The sequence below is a fragment of the Triturus cristatus genome, chromosome 2_2 (genome assembly GCF_964204655.1).
Source record: "Triturus cristatus chromosome 2_2, aTriCri1.1, whole genome shotgun sequence".
NCBI lineage: Eukaryota > Metazoa > Chordata > Amphibia > Caudata > Salamandridae > Triturus > Triturus cristatus.
The window spans coordinates 75,988,757-76,007,851 of NC_140582.1; the positions used below are offsets into that span (position 1 = coordinate 75,988,757).

General features: G+C 42.9%; 1 protein-coding gene across 6 annotated transcripts in view; it reads left to right on the top strand.

Annotated features, from left to right (window-relative positions):
- LOC146861884 (uncharacterized) overlaps positions 1–19,095 on the top strand; it is a 349,732-nt gene that overhangs the window by 255,897 nt on the left and 74,740 nt on the right. For all 6 annotated transcript variants that reach the window (XM_085641061.1, XM_085641062.1, XM_085641058.1 and 3 more), the window contains one exon: positions 92–218. In XM_085641061.1, the coding sequence (XP_085497187.1) occupies positions 185–218 (34 nt within the window). In that variant the 5' untranslated portion in view covers positions 92–184. The remainder of the gene's footprint in view (positions 1–91; positions 219–19,095) is intronic.

Consider the following 19,095-nt stretch of genomic DNA (forward strand, 5'->3'; position numbering starts at 1 on the left):
CAAAATTATCCAATTTAAAATTAATCCTTCCTCATAAAGCACAAACCTAAGTGAGTTTCTAAATATGACTTGTCCGTTTTCTGTTTTTTAGGGATCAGTTACATTTTGTGATGTTGCTGCTTATTTCTCTGAAGAGGACTGGAAGCTTTTACATGAATGGCAGAAGCAGCTGTACACAAATGTGATGAATGAAATTCACCAAGCTTTGATCTCACTGGGTAAATGTAAACTATATATATTCATTAAAAAGCAGTACTTTTGTATAGATTTAAGAAGTTGTGTGCTGTGAGGGCGAACACTAAATGGTGACCCAGAAGAAAGGATCCATGTTTCTAAGTATGTTTTATTATATTTTGAGTACAACAACCCTCAGGCCCAAAACATGCTCTGGTATGAGGCCGTTGCCAGATAATGTATCCCTAAATATGGCACTGCTCAGATTGCTAGAAGGGGGTGATTATTTATGTCCAAATCAATCTGAAACCCAAAAATGTAGGTTTGCATACACTTCTAAAAGGGGACTGGCTAAAAAAATTCTAAAAATGGCTATGGTATTTCTCATAAGATTCTTTAAAAAACTGTCAGTAAACTGTGAAATAGTAAATCATGTTTATCTGTTACATTGGTCAAACACTTCTTAGGTGTCATAGAGGGAGCCTATGATGGCATGTGCATTGTAGTTAATAAAAGGAAGTCCAATCCAAGTAGTTTCTTTAGTAGATTTATTCCAGGTATGAAGTTAAGTAGAGCCCCACCAGACGCAGCCTTCTTGCTGCTCAGCCTATACACAAACTCCAACCTCACTCATCCAACATTCCATTACATCATCACTCATTCAACATTCCATACCACACTTACACTGGCTGAGCAGCAAGTATAACACATCCCCCTTCTTTGAGATGAGAACCATTGCAAAGGCCTGAAAATGACTGAGGGCAACCAATTCAAGATAAAAATAAAATATGGAAAAGTACAATGGGCATGCAAGTAAACAACAGAATGCACAAGAAAAAGTAACAAATTACGTGCATGTTAGCACAAGATACAAAATGATGGAACTAGAACACTGCCCACACATGCACCCACATTTAAAAAACCCGCAAACTAGACAAGGTAAAAAGTGTCTTTCCCTCTCCCTTTATACACCAAACAAACAAAACGTCTTCCTTTCCACAAAAACCAAACAAGCTTGCCTACAACTATACCACATGTAACCAACCAAACACCTTATGTAACAAACATACCAGCTGGCCAGGCTGAAATGGACATGAACACAGGGAACAAAACTAACACAGAGCAGTAACAATCGCCCCACAACAAAACAAAATGCACAAACCAACACAGATCAGTAGCAATCACCCCACAACAAAACGAAATGCACAAAAACGCTAAGATAAACAATGCCGCAACCACACAAGAGTGGAAGGAACGCCAACATAAGTGCAAAAATACACTATAGGGAAACAATGCCGCAACCACACAATGGTGGAGGGAACACCAAAGCAAGTGCACAAAAACCCTATTGTAAGACCTGGCACCTTGGCGTGGTTCTCCCTTCCATTTTTCGCTGTTGCCTCATGTGTTTTTGCTGGTGTTAGTTACTCAGGGCACTGTGCCACTGCTGTCCAGTGCCACAGTGCAAGTGCTCCCTATTGTAAATTGATGTATGATTTGTGATTCCATGATTGGTTGGTTTGGTTTACCTGTCAGACCCTAGTACAGTGCACCAGGAGTGCCCAGGGCTTGTAAATCCAAATGCTGCTGGTGGGCTTGCAGCACTGGTTGTGACACCCACAGAAGCAGCCTGTAAAAGTGTGTCTAAGGTCTGCCATTGCAGAGGCTGCGTGCAGTCTGGTATACTGTCATGCTGACTGGGCAAGTGCACCCACTTGCCAGTCCCTAAACCTTCCCTTTTCTTCATATCAGACACCTCTATGGTAGGCCCAAGGGCAGGGTGCATTGTAAGGCTAAGGTAGGACATGCCCTGGTGAGTGTGGCATGTTCTAATAGTGAATTACAGCCATTTTAGTTTTTCACTATTGCAAGGCTACCTGTTCTCCATAGGCCAGAATGGGCAGTTTTGATTATTACATCTTATAATCCTAACTGACTCAGGGAACATGGTAGAAATTCGAATGTAGTATGCCTGAACTCAGAATGATAAAATACATCTTTTAGTGAAGTTGATTTTAACATTCTGTGTTTGAAAATAAATGCCACTTTTAGAAAGTAGGTATTTTCTTGCCTAACCATTCAAACCTGCCTCTGCTAGGCTGTGTATTCCTCGTCTGGAGTTTGAGTGACACGTCTGGGGAATTCCAGGAGACAGGGTGAGGTGTCCCAGTGGAGAAAAGAGAGATCTGCATCTAGATGGGTGGGAGGAGTTGCACCTGGGACCTGAATAGGGCTGTGCCTTCCCGCCACAATGCTGGCTCCACCTCCTGTGGTGCGTCTGATGTCTCTGCCCTGCACTCTGAAAGGAAAGAAGGAGTCAGGTAAACAAAGTGCTCCAGGACTGACAAGAACTGGTTTGAACAAGGCAAATGCCCCTCTGCCCTCAGAGGACAAAGGATTTTGGGGTATAAGTATTGGGACCCTGATCCCAAGAATTTAGATCACTTTGGGAAACAAGAAGAAACTCTGCTGAGGAGAGGAACCAAGAAGAAACTGAGGAGAGACTATCCCTGAAACTGGGGGATTGGCCTGCAGAGGTTGCCTACTGCCAAAGAGAGGAGAAAGGAACTTTGTGTGTACTTTTGCTCAACTTGTGAAGGATCTCCAAGGGCTTGGAAAAGAGCTTGCCTTCTGCTGAAGTCTCAGGGACAACAGACTTCAACCCCCAGCTCCCCAGAGTTCTTTGGAAGTGCCTGCTGCTGTTTTGGGCCTTCTGAGGGACTACGTGTCGTAAGGAGCTGGAAGCGCGACTCGAGAAGGAGGAGTGTACCCCTTTACCCTGACTAGAGGCGAGGGTCCCTATTTGTCACAAGTGCATACCTGTGCCAACTAGAGACCACCAAGTCTAACACCTATCAAAACCATGCCACAACCACACAAGAGTGGAAGGAAGACCAATACCAGTGGAAGTTTAACACAGTCAACCACCATCAAAATGGGTGGTGAACATGAGAGACTTCCCAAGTCAACTCAAACACCACACCTAAAAGGGTGATTCTAAGAAATCAACCCACGCCTACGACAACAACAGTGGGTTAACCCCAGAGGCTTCGTACACAAAAAAATCCTTTACAAACACACACCACTGACCGTGAGAGATTCACAAATATCCACCAACAGCCACACCAGAGTGGTAATCCAGAGTGACCTAAAACCAATGGTCATCTCACACACTGTGGAACAGGAGACAGATCCTTCACCCCGGTAAGCGACTCCTCACCCGAAGTCTCACTCAACTCTGAGGTACCTAGAAATGCATATCTAATGCTATAAACAAAACTGTAAAAACCATTGCTGGGAACAGTACTGCAACGTAAAAAAAACTTCAAAATTAAGTGTTTGAAAACTTAGACGTTCCCAAGGAGAATCATCATGAAGATGCTCACAGGGAGAGAAAGTCGAAATGTCAAAGTGTGTGTAACTCAAGAAAAACAGTCTGTAGCTTCAAAAGTGACTGGGAAGAAAAACATTGCCAAAAGGGATTAATAGTCAGCACAGAAATAGTTACTCCTTCCAACAACAAAAAAGCGAATAAGGTGCTTTGGCTACAAACCCCCAACTCCAGATTACACTTACTTATGTTACACATGCATTGGAAAATAAAACAGCAAACTTCCAATGGAAAACAAAAAAAATTGCCAAAAATTTAATTAACGGGACTACATCACTGCAAGTTCCAATACAGGTACTTATACCCGTACAGTGACACTAGTACTCTCCACTCAGGCCCGACAGTATTGTGAAACGCAGTGTTCATAGAATGTCCATGACTGCGCTTGGTCCGCATGTTGACCCTGTAATCTTGAAAGTGTCTCCTCTTCCAAAATGAGCGTTGCTCGGGGAAGAATGGCAGGCATGAACCGGAAGTTCCATTAGCAACAAGATGGCGGCACGTAGACCAGCGTAGAGCCGGGTGGCTCCAGGCACGTCCATGCAGCACAGAGTGAAAGCAGCAGGGCGCTGCGTGAGGTGAAGACTGGGCTCGCGCTGGCACCAGGGCAGCGGTTAAGAATAGGTACGCAAACCGCTTTTTAAAAAATTTTTAAAAATTGGAAATAACGAAAAATGGGTGCAACGGAGGAAAGTTAAGACAGGATTTGTTAAGGGTAAAATGATTACCTCACAAATACAAACCACCACTCCAAACGCCGGTTCAGGGAAAACAGTTACCTAAGTAGCACTAATTACCGTAGTTCGAGTCACCCAGCCGGTTCAGGGAAAACCTGTAGGCGGGTGGATAAGCTCCTGCTCGTTGCACCTCGCAAGTTGCTCTTCCCCACACGTACTGAGAGGACTCCTCCCATTTGCAACATCACATAACGCAGACTCTGGGAATACTCCTCCCTTGACTTACTTTCCAGGATGGACCAAGGAAACGCCTCTTCCTTGTGACACGTCCAAACAAAGACTCTGGAGATTCCTCGCAGTTGTCGCTGCTTCACTTCACAACACGGACTCTGGGGACTCATCATCCCAATGGCATTTCAGAAAACGGGCTGTGGAGACGCCTCTTACTTGTCGCTGTTCCCGGCACGGATTGTGGGGTAAACTATTTCTACTTGCTGCTTCGTGACACGGAGACCAGGGACTCCTTTACATAGATCATGAACTTGTGACTCATATTACTCGATGCTCTTGTTGAGAGGTTGTCAGGATTGTCAGGCCTTACTTAAAAAACAAACTTCCTGTGAGAAAGAATCCCTTAAAAGCCCACCATCTAAAGAAAAGGAGATTAAGACCGAGTCAATCCAAAATGGCCGCTGGTTTGGAATGCGTGAACAGCAGGTTAGCGTTCTAGCGTACAATTCCAATCAGCTAAGATCCAGGTGTTGAGTCTGAGGAGCGGCGCAATGAAGTTTCTGAGGAGATAAGACAGTATTCTGTTGGCGTCGCGAAGTTAGTGAGGGAATACAATTTCGTCGCGCTTTTCAAGTGTTCGAGATATTACGGAGTTGCAGAGAAATTACCTTCCAAGTAAGACCGTTTAAAATCTCTTCGAGGATTTGAAGGAGTAGCGCATAATGATAAGAGACTCTATTCTTGGCATGCGCACAAGTCCTTAGCAAGCATAACTAGAGCTAAAAGAAGTTTTAGTACAGCGCACTCAGTAGTGGTTATTTAGTATCAGAACCAGTTAGAATAGAAGCGCCAAGTTCTTGTAAATATAGTTTATTCCTGTCGCATGCAAGAATAAAAATAAGGACAAAAATATATAAAAAGTAGATAAGGACAAGACAGTGAGGGGTTCCCCCAAGGTTATACTAGGAGCGGAGTCAATTCCCCCACATTAAAGTAACGGAGAGCAGAATTCTACATTAAGGGTTACAAGTGGATATTCTCTTTGTAAATATAAGCAAGAACGTTCTAAGAAGGAAGATTTACTTACCTTAGGGAATCCAGTTAAGGCACGCTTCAGGACGACGCTGGTGAGGAAAACTGTAGAACAAGACAAAAGAAAGAATAGATTAATACAAGTAGCAAGCTAACTCATGTCATGTTTTAGTTACAGCACCTGAAGGAAGAGAATACATAAGACACAAAATAAAAATAACAAGAAGAGAAGCATTGATCACTCACAGACAGGGTAGGTGTACAGAGAGAGAAAAGACACATACACATAAGAGGAAGGTAGTAGAGCAAGGATAATATATGAGTGTTAATGTGAACATTTTCTTTCAGTACAACAACCTGTCCAGCCAAGGAGAGAAGCTGAAGATAGATAGACGTCCAGGCTGAAGAAAGAAAAGACGCTGAGTGATTGTCTCTTCTCTGTCCCATCCCCTTTCCCCCTTTGGGTTTCTTTGGCGGAACGTGTACAAGGCGCGTCGCTGGGAAGACCAGGGGAGGCATTGGGAGCTTGCGACGTTTTGCTCCTGTGTGCAGAAAAAAGTCTCGATCTGACAGAGTGAAGTGCCCACGTATTATATGCACACCTGAGCAAAATGGCGGAAGGTTTGGACTTAAAAAAGTTAGGAGAAATATTAGAAGGAATCCAAAGGGAACTGATTTCAGTCAGAGAGGACAATAGAGAGTTGAGAAAAGAGACCTCAGATTTGACATTGAAGGTGAGCAATATAGTGTCAGGCCCTAGTTTGAGATATTCGACATACCCAGAAGGGAATCCTAGTGATGCATCAGTCCCTCAGTCTAAGATAACGACACAAGTAATACATTCCTTGTCACCAGTGATACCTTTAGCGCCCCCAGAGCGATTCAGTGGAGACCCCCAAAAGGCGCAAGTGTTTCTGACGCAATGTACATTACACTTCATGTGTCGCCCGGCACTCTTCCCCGATGCGCAGGCTCAAGTGGCATTTATCCTGTCATACTTAAGTGGGGATGCTGCGTCTTGGTCTATGCCTTTGGTGACCAGCAATGCAACAATTTTATATGATTTGGATGAATTTAAAAAATAATTTCTTCGAATTTTCGACAGGAGAAGAGTTTCGCAAGCTACGGACAATGAGTTGCTGGAAATCAAGCAGGGCAGTCGAGATCTGGTGGCTTATTTGGCCCAGTTTAATAAGTTGGTTGTAGAAACTGAATGGCCAGAGAACAAACGAGCTGCAGTATTTTATCGAGGGTTAAAAGACGAATTAAAGGATGCCTTAGCGCAAGTGCCCAACAGACCCACGGAGATTTCAGCATTAATAGATCTGGTTTTGGAAATCGATTTCCGCCAAAGTGAAAGAAGAGGAGAGAGGAAGCGAGATTTTCGTCCAAGTGTAGCCAGGTTTGATCGAGTAAGAACAGAAGGAAGCAAGGAGAATGACTCAAACCGTGGGGGAGAACCCATGCAGATTGGAACGATCAGAGGGCCGCTTTCCAAGGAAGAGAAGGAAAGACGAAGGGCAAACAAGCAATGCTTATATTGTCGAGGTGCAGGACATTTCGTCCGGAACTGTCCCAAGAAACCAAAGCAGACACCGGCGGAAAACGCCTTGCACCACCAGTAAGTGGAGTTGGACTGGTGGTTGCAGAATCTAAAACAGCTCCAGAAGCTCATACGTTGGCTAATACCTTGCAGTCCGCAGCTCCGCATTTAATTTTGATGATGACTCTACGATATAGAGAAATTTTTTTAAGACAGGTAACAGTCATGATAGATTCCGGAGCGACGGGCAACTTTTGCGATTTAAAGTTTGCAGAGAAAATTGGTTTAAGAGCTATCAAGAAGGAAAGGAAGGAAGAGGTCCGAGCTGTTGATGGAACAAACCTTTCTTCTGGACCCATAGTGAGCCATACAGAACCGGTGGAATTGGAATCGAGGGAAGGTCATCGTGAAATCTTGCAATTTAATTTGATAGATGCCCCTCAGTTCCAATTAATACTGGGACTACCATGGCTCACGGAGCATAATCCAACTATAGATTGGGGAGCTCGAACACTAACACTGAAGTCAGACAATTGTAAGGAAAATTGTTTTAAAGAATGTGCAAAACTTTCAGAGAAGACATCGGCATTTCATTAAAGTGAAAAGGATTCAACAATCTGTGTGATCGATACAATCGAACTGCCAGCGGAGTACACCGAGTTTCAGGATGTGTTTAGTGAGGTGGAAGCGGAGAGACTTCCCCCACATAGAGACTTTGACTATAAAATCGAGTTGGAACCGGGGTCTAATCTCCCATGTAGCAGAATGTATGCCTTAACTGAACGAGAAGACGAACACCTAAAGGAGTATCTTCGAAGGTATCTGGAGAACGGATTCATAAGACCATCCCAATCCCCTGTCTCTTCTCCACTCTTTTTTATTCCAAAGAAGAGTGGAGAATTGAGAACCTGCATTGACTACAGGGCAATTAATCGGATTACTGTAAAAAATCGATACCCCTTGCCTTTAATTTCGGTACTATTGGACCAGGTGAAGGGAGCGAAAATTTATACCAGATTGGATTTTAGAGGGGCATACCATCTAGTTCGGATTTGTGAAGGAGACAAATGGAAGAGGGCTTTTAGAACCAAGCATGGGCTCTTTGAATATCAAGTAATGCCCTATGGTTTTTGCAACGCCCCAGCCGCCTTCCAACATTTCATCAACGATGTATTGAAGGAATTCATTGATCTGAATGTAATAGTATACATCGATGACATACTAATTTACTCGAATTCTGAAGAAGATCATGAAGAACATGTCAAGAAGGTCCTGCAGAAACTGCGGGAGAACAGTTTGTTCGTAAAATTAGAAAAATTTGCATTTAGTGTATCCTCAGTGGAGTTTCTGGGATTTGTGCTAGCTCCAAGTGGAGTAACCATGGACGAAAATAAGATCAAGGCAGTGATTGAGTGGGAATCTCCTAAATCAGTGAAGGAAATTCAAAATTTTATTGGATTCGCTAATTTCTATAGGAGGTTCATTCAAAACTTCTCCCAGAAGTTGATTCCCATGACCAAATTACTTAAGAAGGGTGTCAGTTTTGAGTGGTCAAAGGAAGCTGAAGAGTCATTTAAGCAACTGAAGAAGGATTTCACCACAGCGCCAATATTACTACACCCCGATCCATCGGAGCCATTTTTTGTGGAAACAGATGCCTCCAATTTGGCCTCAGGGGGAGTGTTATCCCAAAGACATAAGACCACAGGGCAACTGCATCCGGTGGCCTATCGTTCAAGGAAACTATCCGCAGCGGAAGTTAACTACACCATCACCGAGAAGGAGTTATTAGCCATCAAGGATGCGTTCAAGGAGTGGAGGCACTACTTAATGGGAGCCAGGCATTTGGTGACAGTTTATACAGATCACAGAAATCTAAAATTTCTAAAGTCAGCCAGAACTTTAACTCCAAGGCAATTACGTTGGTCGTTATATTTTGCCGATTATGATTTCATCATTATATATCGCCCTGGATCACAAAATGGAAAGGCAGATGCCTTGTCAAGATTGGGTACAGAAGGTGTCTTAGAAGAGATCAAGGATCAGACAATTATACCAGCAGAAAAGGTGGTTGGAGCAGTTTTGCAAGGGTGAAAGGAAGACAGAAGTCAGATGTCTTTGGAGGAATTGGAAAAGTGGGTTAAAGAGGATACCGGAAGAGAAATTCGAGAAGGGTTACCATACCATCAAGGAGCCCTTTACCTGCCAACAACCGAAATGCAGCAAAAGGCCCTGAAGGAGAGTCATGATGATATATTGGCAGGACATAAGGGAATTGCAAAGACTGAAGATCTAGTGAGACGACATTTTTGGTGGCCAAGTATGATAAAGGATATACGGCAGTATGTAACCACATGTGAGACCTGCGCTAGGGGAAAGCCGGAGCGACAACCTCCCAAGGGGTTACTGCAACCCATGCCAACTCCACCTTACCCATGGCACACCATAACCTTGGATTTAATAGTAGATCTGCCCTCTAGTAGGGGGTTTGATACAATATTGGTGTGTGTAGACGCATTTACTAAAATGGCCCATTTTATACCATTAAAAGGGGTTCCCACAGCAGTAACCTTGGCACATGCATTTAGTCAAAACATAGTAAGAGCCCACGGTATACCTAAGGTCTTGATATCAGACAGGGGTTCCCAATTCTTATCCCATTTCTGGAAGGCATTTACTAAGAAATTGAACATAGACGCTAGGTACACCACTAGTTATCACCCAGAGACAGATGGCCAAACAGAGAGAACAAATCAGGAATTAGAACAATACCTAAGATTGTGTCTGTTAGAGCAGGAGGGTGATTGGCCAGATTTCCTGTGGGCAGCTGAATTTGCGCATAATAATGCGAAAAATGTATCTACTGGTTACTCCCCTTTTTATCTCAACACAGGTAGACATCCTCATCAATCCCTAAGTTTTCAGGAGGCAGATGTACCAGCAGTCACAGATTTAGTTGGGCAAATGACACAAGTGCATAGTTTAGCCACAGAAAATGTAATCAGGCCAAAGGAAGTTATAAGTTCTATGCAGACAGGAAAAGAAGGAGAGAACCAGATTTGCAGGTGGGAGATAAGGTTTGGCTAAACACTAAGAATCTAGGGCTGAAGGGAGTCAGAAAATTCCAGCCGAGATTTGTAGGCCCTTATTTAGTGGAGAAAAAATTAAGTACATTAAATTACCAGTTGAGGTTGCCTAAAAGTCTACGGGTGCATCCGGTGTTTCATGTCTCCTTGTTAAAAAAGGCATCAAATGATTTACGGATTCAGGAACCCCCAAAACCAATCCAAACAGAGATGGGAGAAGAGTTCAAGGTTCAGCAAATATTAGATGCAAAGATACGAAAAGGACGACTGTACTATTTGCTGGACTGGAAGGGCTATGGACCTGAAGAGAGGTCTTGGGAAGTGTCTTCAAATGTTAATGCTCCTAGATTAATTAGGGAATTTCATAGAAGATTTCCAAAAAAGCCCAAGCAGGAAGGAAGCTCTTTGAGGGGGGGTACTGTCAGGATTGTCAGGCCTTACTTAAAAAACAAACTTCCTGTGAGAAAGAATCCCTTAAAAGCCCACCATCTAAAGAAAAGGAGATTAAGACCGAGTCAATCCAAAATGGCCATAGGTTTGGAATGCGTAAACAGCAGGTTAGCGTTCTAGCATACAATTCCAATCAGCTAAGATCCAGGTGTTGAGTCTGAGGAGCGGTGCATTTCACCGAAGTTTCTGAGTAGATAAGACAGTATTCTGTTGGCGTCGCGAAGTTAGTGAGGGAATACAATTTCGTCGCGCTTTTCAAGTGTTCGCGATATTACGGAGTTGCAGAGAAATTACCTTCCAAGTAAGACCATTTAAAATCTCTTCGAGGATTTGAAGGAGTAGCGCATAATGATAAGAGACTCTATTCTTGGCATGCGCACAAGTCCTTAGCAAGCATAAATAGAGCTAAAAGAAGTTTTAGTACAGCGCATTCAGTAGTGGTTATTTAGTATCAGAACCAGTTAGAATAGAAGCGCCAAGTTATTGTAAATATAGTTTTTTCCTGTCGCATGAAAGAATATAAATAAGGACAAAAATATATAAAAAGTAGATAAGGACAAGACAGTGAGGGGTTCCCCCAAGGTTATACTAGGAGCGGAGTCAATTCCCCCACATTAAAGTAACGGAGAGCAGAATTCTACATTAAGGCTTACAAGTGGATATTCTCTTTGTAAATATAAGCAAGAACGTTCTAAGAAGGAAGATTTACTTACCTTAGGGAATCCAGTTAAGGCACGCTTCAGGACGACGCTGGTGAGGAAAACTGTAGAACAAGACAAAAGAAAGAATAGATTATTACAAGTAGCAAGCTAACTCATGTCATGTTTTAGTTACAGCACCTGAAGGAAGAGAATACATAAGACACAAAATAAAAATAACAAGAAGAGAAGCATTGATCACTCACAGACAGGGTAGGTGTACAGAGAGAGAAAAGACACATACACATAAGAGGAAGGTAGTAGAGCAAGGATAATATATGAGTGTTAATGTGAACATTTTCTTTCAGTACAACAACCTGTCCAGCCAAGGAGAGAAGCTGAAGATAGATAGACGTCCAGGCTGAAGAAAGAAAAGACGCTGAGTGATTATCTCTTCTCTGTCCCATCCCCTTTCCCCCTTTGGGTTTCTTTGGCGGCACGTGTACAAGGCGCGTCGCTGGGAAGACCAGGGGAGGCATTGGGAGCTTGTGACGTTTTGCTCCTGTGTGCAGAAAAAAGTCTCGATCTGACAGAGGTACACAGTGGGCTCTTCTTCCAAATGTTACTGCAAAACACGGGTACTCCACTTACATGCGGAACAGCTTGAATCACCACAGCTCCAGAGCAGGAAGACACAGCAGAAACTGGCACACCCGGGTTGGGGCAGACCAGTCTAGTGGTCACTGGTGGGGCTCAGGTCTGCCAGCCAGCTGTGTCAAACAATATTACAAGAGGAGCTTTTTCCAGTTACGCTTCTTCAGTTTCCAGTTACTTTAGGCTTCATAGTACCAGTTCATTCAGGTACCACTCGCAGGTTATTTTAATTAAAATCATCGCCAAAAATGTTGTGAATAAAAGGAAGTCCAATCCAAGTAGTTTCTTAAGTAGATTTATTCCAGGTATGATGTTAAGTAGAGCCCCACCAGGAGCAGCCTTCTTGCTGCTCAGCCCTTACACCAACTGCCAACCTCATTCATCCAACATTCCATTACATCATCACTCATTCAACATTCCACACCACACTCACACTGGCTGAGCAGAAAGTATTGGACTGATGCTGCTGACTTTTCAACTCTGTAGCACACTGGGCCCTGCTGTACTGGCCCAATTCCATGTCTTCTAACCCCAAAGTACATGAACAATTGGCTAATACCTGATTGGCTCATTTAACTTACTTATAAGTCCCTAGTATATGGATCAAGGGGTATCCAGGGCTAGTGAGTAAAATGTTGCTGTGACCAGGTGAAAACGTGAGTGTAGGCCTGCCACTGCAGCCAAGTCGGGTAGCCTTAAACCTGCCATCTCGACAATATAAACCCTTTTGGCAAGTCAAAACCTTCCTTTTTAATATTAATGAGCCACCCCTAGGGAAGGCCTTGATAGCTCACCAAGTAAGATGCTTAATGTTAAAAAAAAAGGCCATGTTCCTATTGTCTGTAAAATGCTCGCACAGTGCAAACACAAAATTGCCGTTTTCACTGTAGCAAGACCAGCAATCACATTGGCTAACATGGAGTTTTTACTAGCAACCCCGCTAAATGCTAAATTCCATTTGGGACCACCAGAGATGTTACTCAAAGGTATCAAGTTAATTGTTTTTAAGTTTTATTAAGTCATATAAAACAATAAAATCAACAAGCAGGGGTTAACATCATGGATTCAACTTCATGCAAAAGTGATCCGCCTCAGTGTCCCCTTCATGGGAAGTGAATGAGTCATATCGGCCATGATACATGCACATCGCAGGCCATATAGTTAACAGTCTTGTAAGAAATCTACGTGTAGTGGATGTCTAGAAAGGTACGTTAGTCAGGTCTGGCATCTTTAATTATCATCAATATTGCGCGTTTTTTGAAACCAGATAAAGTCTAAAGCATTCTTAGTTATCTTGTGGGCGGACTTGTGGGTATAGTAACTTTGCATAGTTCTTCGGCTCGCTCCCTTCCAAGGGCCGCATCTGTGGGTGGAGAGCCTCTCATCCAACGACAGGCCAGCTGTTTCTTAGCCATCTAGTTGATTTCAGTACGTGTTTAGTGTATCCCAAAAGGGCCAGCGGTAGGGTGCATTCTATCATTGTTTCTGCTATCTCGGTTATAGTGTTAAAGATGTCTTCCCAGCATTGACAGATTGGTGGGCATTCCCACGTGAGATGAAAAAAGTTTGAAGGATGGTGGTGGCATCTGGAGCATTGCGCCACACACACTCGGTCTATTTTGTGTAAGTGTTGTGGTGTGCAATACAGCCTGTTAAGGAGCTTATAGCGGAGTAGCTTGTGTCTGTTATTGATTGATAAGAGTTTAGTTTGGGAGCTGCAGTATTTCCATATATCAGTGCCTATATCTTGCTCGACATTTACCCTCCCCTTCTCTAGGGCTCTGTTATCAGTGCTTGTGCATATGTTTGTGTATGTGTATAAGGAGGAATTATAACAGGAGCATGGGAGGGATTATCTATGGAATAGAGGCTCTGTGACCTTTTCAGGAACCAGGTTTAAGATTGAAACCATGTGTTGTCTGTCCCCTATTCCATCCATTACAACGTCGATTGTTAAGACCAGTTTTCTTAAAGTATAATATTTCCTCAGCAGTGGAGGCCCGGAACTGTCTTTTGGCCCTACCCTCTAAATCAGAATGTTTAAAAAATGGTATCTTTTTAAAATAATTTTTAAACATTTGTTAGATAGGATTATATTATTGTATTCAGCCTTGCTTTTGTTGAATATGGTCTTTCAGGGTAATAAAATGTGCACAGTATAAGTAGGTTTTTTAGGTATTAAGACTTGTATAGTCAAAATTGGTTATAGTATTTGCATCGCCTAACGCTGATTGCACTGAATTATATTGATGTACTGTAACAGAGTTGTAAAGTTGTCCCTAATGCATTTTGTATGTTGGTCAGGTTCCACATCTCTTTCTAATATTTTAGTGCACTTGTACTTTACAAGTCTAAGGACTTCCATACACGTGGAGTGTATTTATATCCTGATTGTTGCTGCTATGTATTCTGCTTTGCATATAATCAATTGTGAGATCTCTATAATCTCTGTTTCTGGAATGTATTTTACCTTGTCTATTATTAATTGTGAGATCTGTTGTTTGTAGTTTTTTGTGTAATTTTTATGTGGAACTCTTTTGATTTCTAATTGTAAATAAAAAGAAGAAAGAAAATAAAAGTATAAGGAGGAAACTGTACTCGTTCAGTGTGGGTTTTCGGAAAGGTAGGTAAGCGGGGGTAGTCAGACGATTCAGTGGGTAAAGTGGGCCAAAGAGCCTTGGCTGCATTTTGTAAGTGCTTATAGTTGAAGACATCTAATGGGGTGGTGTCTCTGTCTATGCAAAATTGATTCAGGGCAAGAAATGTGCTGTCTCTGAATAAGTGTCCTACCTATAGTATGTCTGCCCCTCTCAGGCTATGTTTAACCTCATTATCTAGAGTTGGGTGGAAGTATGGGTTGTTAATGAGAGGCAGATGTGATAAATATATTTTGCCATACCCATCCCCTAGCCACCATATGCCCTTTTGTCCATTTGGTGCATCAAACCGTCTGTATGGACCGAGTTGGGCTCAACTCTTTGTTGGCAATGATGAAAGTAATTGTTACGTCAAACTTGACTCCTTGCTGAGATTGGATTTACGGTAACTTTGAATAGAAAAGTGGCTTTAGAAAGTCACCACTTTAGTATCCAAACCTCAGGTAGCCTTTTCTCAGAGATGGCCCAGCTTCAAAGAGGCTATCATCTCAGTGAATCAGATAGTGATCACACCATTGCCTGCTAGTTCATTTGTTTAGGCAGATAGGCTGGCATCTCCAAAGAGGAAACAATCTGTTGCAGAACCGGTTTTCCAGGAGTAGTGGCTTATTATGCTGGGTACACCCCATGGATGTGCCCAAGGCTCCTCACAGGGGAAGGAGACGTGCGCTATCTTGGATTCAGTTAGGTAGAGAGCAATATTCTTGGATTGTCTGGTGGCCACACCTACAGGAAGCAATGAAAAGTGGGAAGGGTTGCCTCATAAGATATATTGCCCCATTGGCTAACGAGTCCTTCCCTCCTGCAAACAAGAATATTGCCTAAAAGGGCACCCCAGATCCACAGTCCTCAGATCACTACTGAACTTAAAAAATGACAGAAATAGGACTGCCCTACTGCGCCCTGTACCCAGCAAAGAGAGGATGCACCAAAGACTGAACTGCACCTGAGTTCTGACCTTCCAGAGGTGTCCCGAAATCCTTGGGACCTGTGACCAATGTCGAAGTCAACTCTAGTGGCTGACCAAGAAAGAGAAACCCACCCAAAATCAAACGCTGAAGACTGCTGGAACAGGGACACAAGTGGCGACTGGACCTGCACCCCCTCCCACCTGCACTGTCAGAGACCGAGATAGGAGTACAGTGATGACCCACGATGCTTGTGGATACCAGGGTAGCTCCAGGAACACTCACCGGATCTCTGAACGCATCTTCAGTATCTTCAGTAACTCAGCATCCAGCATTAGGACCACACTTCTTGACTGGACTGCGTTGGAAGGAGAAAAGTGCATTGAGGATCCTGAGACTGCTGAAAGCAACAGGATTTGTCCCCCTGAGGGGTCCCTGTGACTTGCTCCCAACTGGTTGTGGCTAGTCCAAGAGAATTCTAACAGGCCTTTTAGCCTGATTGCTACAAAGCTCTTGCACCGATTTATTGCCTCTACAGTAATTTAATTTACATTTGAAAAATCATATCTCTGGTTCCCCTCAATAGATATTTGTTGTTTTGATGTCTATTTAAAGATAGAAATGCACTCTATTTTTATAAATTGGTGTTGGATTTTTATTGTGTCGCGATTCTTACTTACCTGTTCTTTTGTTACCCCTAAATACTTTACACTTGTTCCTTTGGTTAAACTTGATGGCTTGGTGCCACAGCTACTCAGGACTAAGCCAAGGGTTTTAAGAAATCTAATTGGAACTGATTAGATTGTGACATTATTACAACCACACCACATAATAATCCACTGTCCTACACGAGGCAAATGAAATTTGTGCCAGGATGTGGGTGGTATTTGAAACCCAATTGACATCTTTGTGTGGAAGATAATTCACATTAACTTTCGCAAATAGTATTTGTGGCCATGTTTGGTGCATTAATATCCTTCACAAGTATTCCGAAGGGTCTAGTGTTGACAACATGGTGTGCTCTGTGTAAGAGGACATGACGAAAGAAGGTAAGAAATGGAAAGAACCAGAGGACATCCTACACCATGTAAAATGGAAGGTTGGTTTAGGTGTGTGTTGAAACACTGTAGAATCGCACGGCTGGTGCTAAATATAATACTGCCTTTTTTTAGGACTGCAGGAAATCTGGCTGTCAAACCTGGCAACCTTGTCGTGGGTTTCCCCCAAACATTTTGCCTTCACGCCTCCTGTGTATGCTTTAATTTGTTTTTATTGGCCTTAGGACTCTGTGCACTTTGCTACTGCTAACCAGTGCTAAAGAGATTGTCCTCTAAATATGGCAAAATTGGCTTACACCCATTTGGCACACTTAATTTACTTATAAGTCCCTAATAAAGGGGTACTCCCTGTACCCATGGCATGTAAATTAAATGCTACTAGTGGGCCTGCAGCACTTATTGTTCCACCCTCTTAAATAGCCTTTTTAAACATGCCATGTATGCTGTTTTAAAGTGCCATTTCGACTTGGCAAAATAAACCTTTTTGCTAGACCTTAAACCTTCCTGTTTAGTACTTGTATGTCTCCTCTAGGGTACCGCTAAACAGCCCATAGGGCAGAGTGCATTGTATTTAAAAAGTTGGATATGTACTTTAAGTTTTACATGTCCTGGTAGTGCTACTGCAAGGCCTACCTCTCCTATAGGACTGCCGTATTACATTTAATAAGTGATAATGTGTTTTGGGAACGGGTAGACATTTCATGTTTTGTGTCTAAGTATTTGTAATTTAAAACCCTTCATAATGGGAAGTTGGATTTCAAGTCACAGTTCTGAAAATGCCACTTTTAAAAAGTTGGCATTTTCTTGTCCTAACCATTTCGTGCCTGCAGCCTGTATCCTTGGTCACATGACTAGGTGTAGTTAGCTGTTGGTCTTTGTGTATTCCTCCCAGACAGGGGGAATGAGTGTTGGCAGGATGGGCCATCCTGACCTGATGGGAGGGTTGGAGCTGTCACCTACCACACTTGCACTTCAAAGGAGCTCAACACATACTCACACACACACACCAGGTGTGAGGCGAAGTCTAGAAGTTTCTCCCACTACAAAGTTGGTGCCAGGTATAAATATTGCACTCTCAGAACAACTCTTCAGAACACTTCTAGACCTGTGGATACTACAGAAGAAGGACTGCTCTGCTGCACGAGGCCTGCCCTTCTAAATGAGAAGGAAGACTGGACTTGATCCCTTCCTCCCAGGCAGAGTCACTCCAAGGGTCAGCTGACTGACCTCCTGTTTAAAACTACTGGGGCAGAACAAGTTCAAGAGGCCTCCCTGCAACTTCCCAGCGGGCCTGCTGCACTGGGCCTGCCTGGAGCTGCAACTGGATGTTCCTGAGCCCTGCTAGCCTCGGCCGAAGTGAGTTCCTGATCTTCAAGAGGTGCCGCCCAGTTCCTGGACTCTTGGTTGCATGGGTGTCGATTCTCTAAACTGCCTGGGGTAGCGAAAGTGACATCACACACTTTTAACCTTAATGACATCACAGGAAGTGACGTCATATGACTCTTGACCCTGATTTTTACCTGGAAGTCATGTTACATGACCTTAACCCTGATGACATCACAATAATTGACATTGATGAAACTCAATTATAACTGCATAATTAATATAACTACACACACAGACAAAGTTATCTTGCAGATACTGTCTAGATCATTCTACTGACTTTATCTTTCAAAGTCCTGGCACGTAACATTTGCTCTGAATTGAACAAGTGAAATGAGAAGGCCAGGTCATTACTAGAGGGCTTTTCCCCTCTGAGAAAGTTTTGAAAAGAATGTTGTCAAATAATGCATTTTGCCAAGAAATACCTCTGGTATGCCATTATCCGTAGTTTACCATGGGTGTTCATTATGCTAAGAATGACCTCCAGTGTGCTAGTATTTTGTCACAGCTGTCTGTCATGCTAAGAAATGCCTCAAGGATGTCAGCATCGGTATTTTACTATGGGTGTCACAAAAAGACAAGAATTACCTTCAGTAGGTCATGACCAACAACATACTTGCCATTATAACACCATATTTTCACTCACACTCACATTCACTAACTCACACATTCATTGATTCTCTCTCACACTCTAACACTTCCTTACACTGATTCTTATTCATACTCACTCACTTGCGGTCACTCATTATGACTCACTCATACTTACTGACACTCAATGTCACTCTTCTGACTCACTACCTGTCACTGAATCTCTCACGCACACGCACACACACTCACACGTTTACACATACATTCGCACTTGATTAGACATACACACACCTTCTCACATAAACACACACCCACAACATACATTTTAAAATAAATTGTACTTACCGTAGCTGCCACCATTTTATTGTGCTCCATTTTTATTACACTGATAACAAATGATCCAATATTATTTACTATTAGTATAACTAAAAATGGGCAGAAAATAATGATTGTGGTGTCACCCTGGTGTTCTTAGCACTAATTTTGTCACCTCTGAGGCCAGGGATCGCAAAAGCAGTGCCTGGGGTCGCAAGGGGCAAGCTAAATGACATTCATGCTAGGTTGGCATCAGTTGAGCTCCTCCTGTGAAGAAAAGGAGAAATCTTGAAGTTTTGGTGTTCTGTGT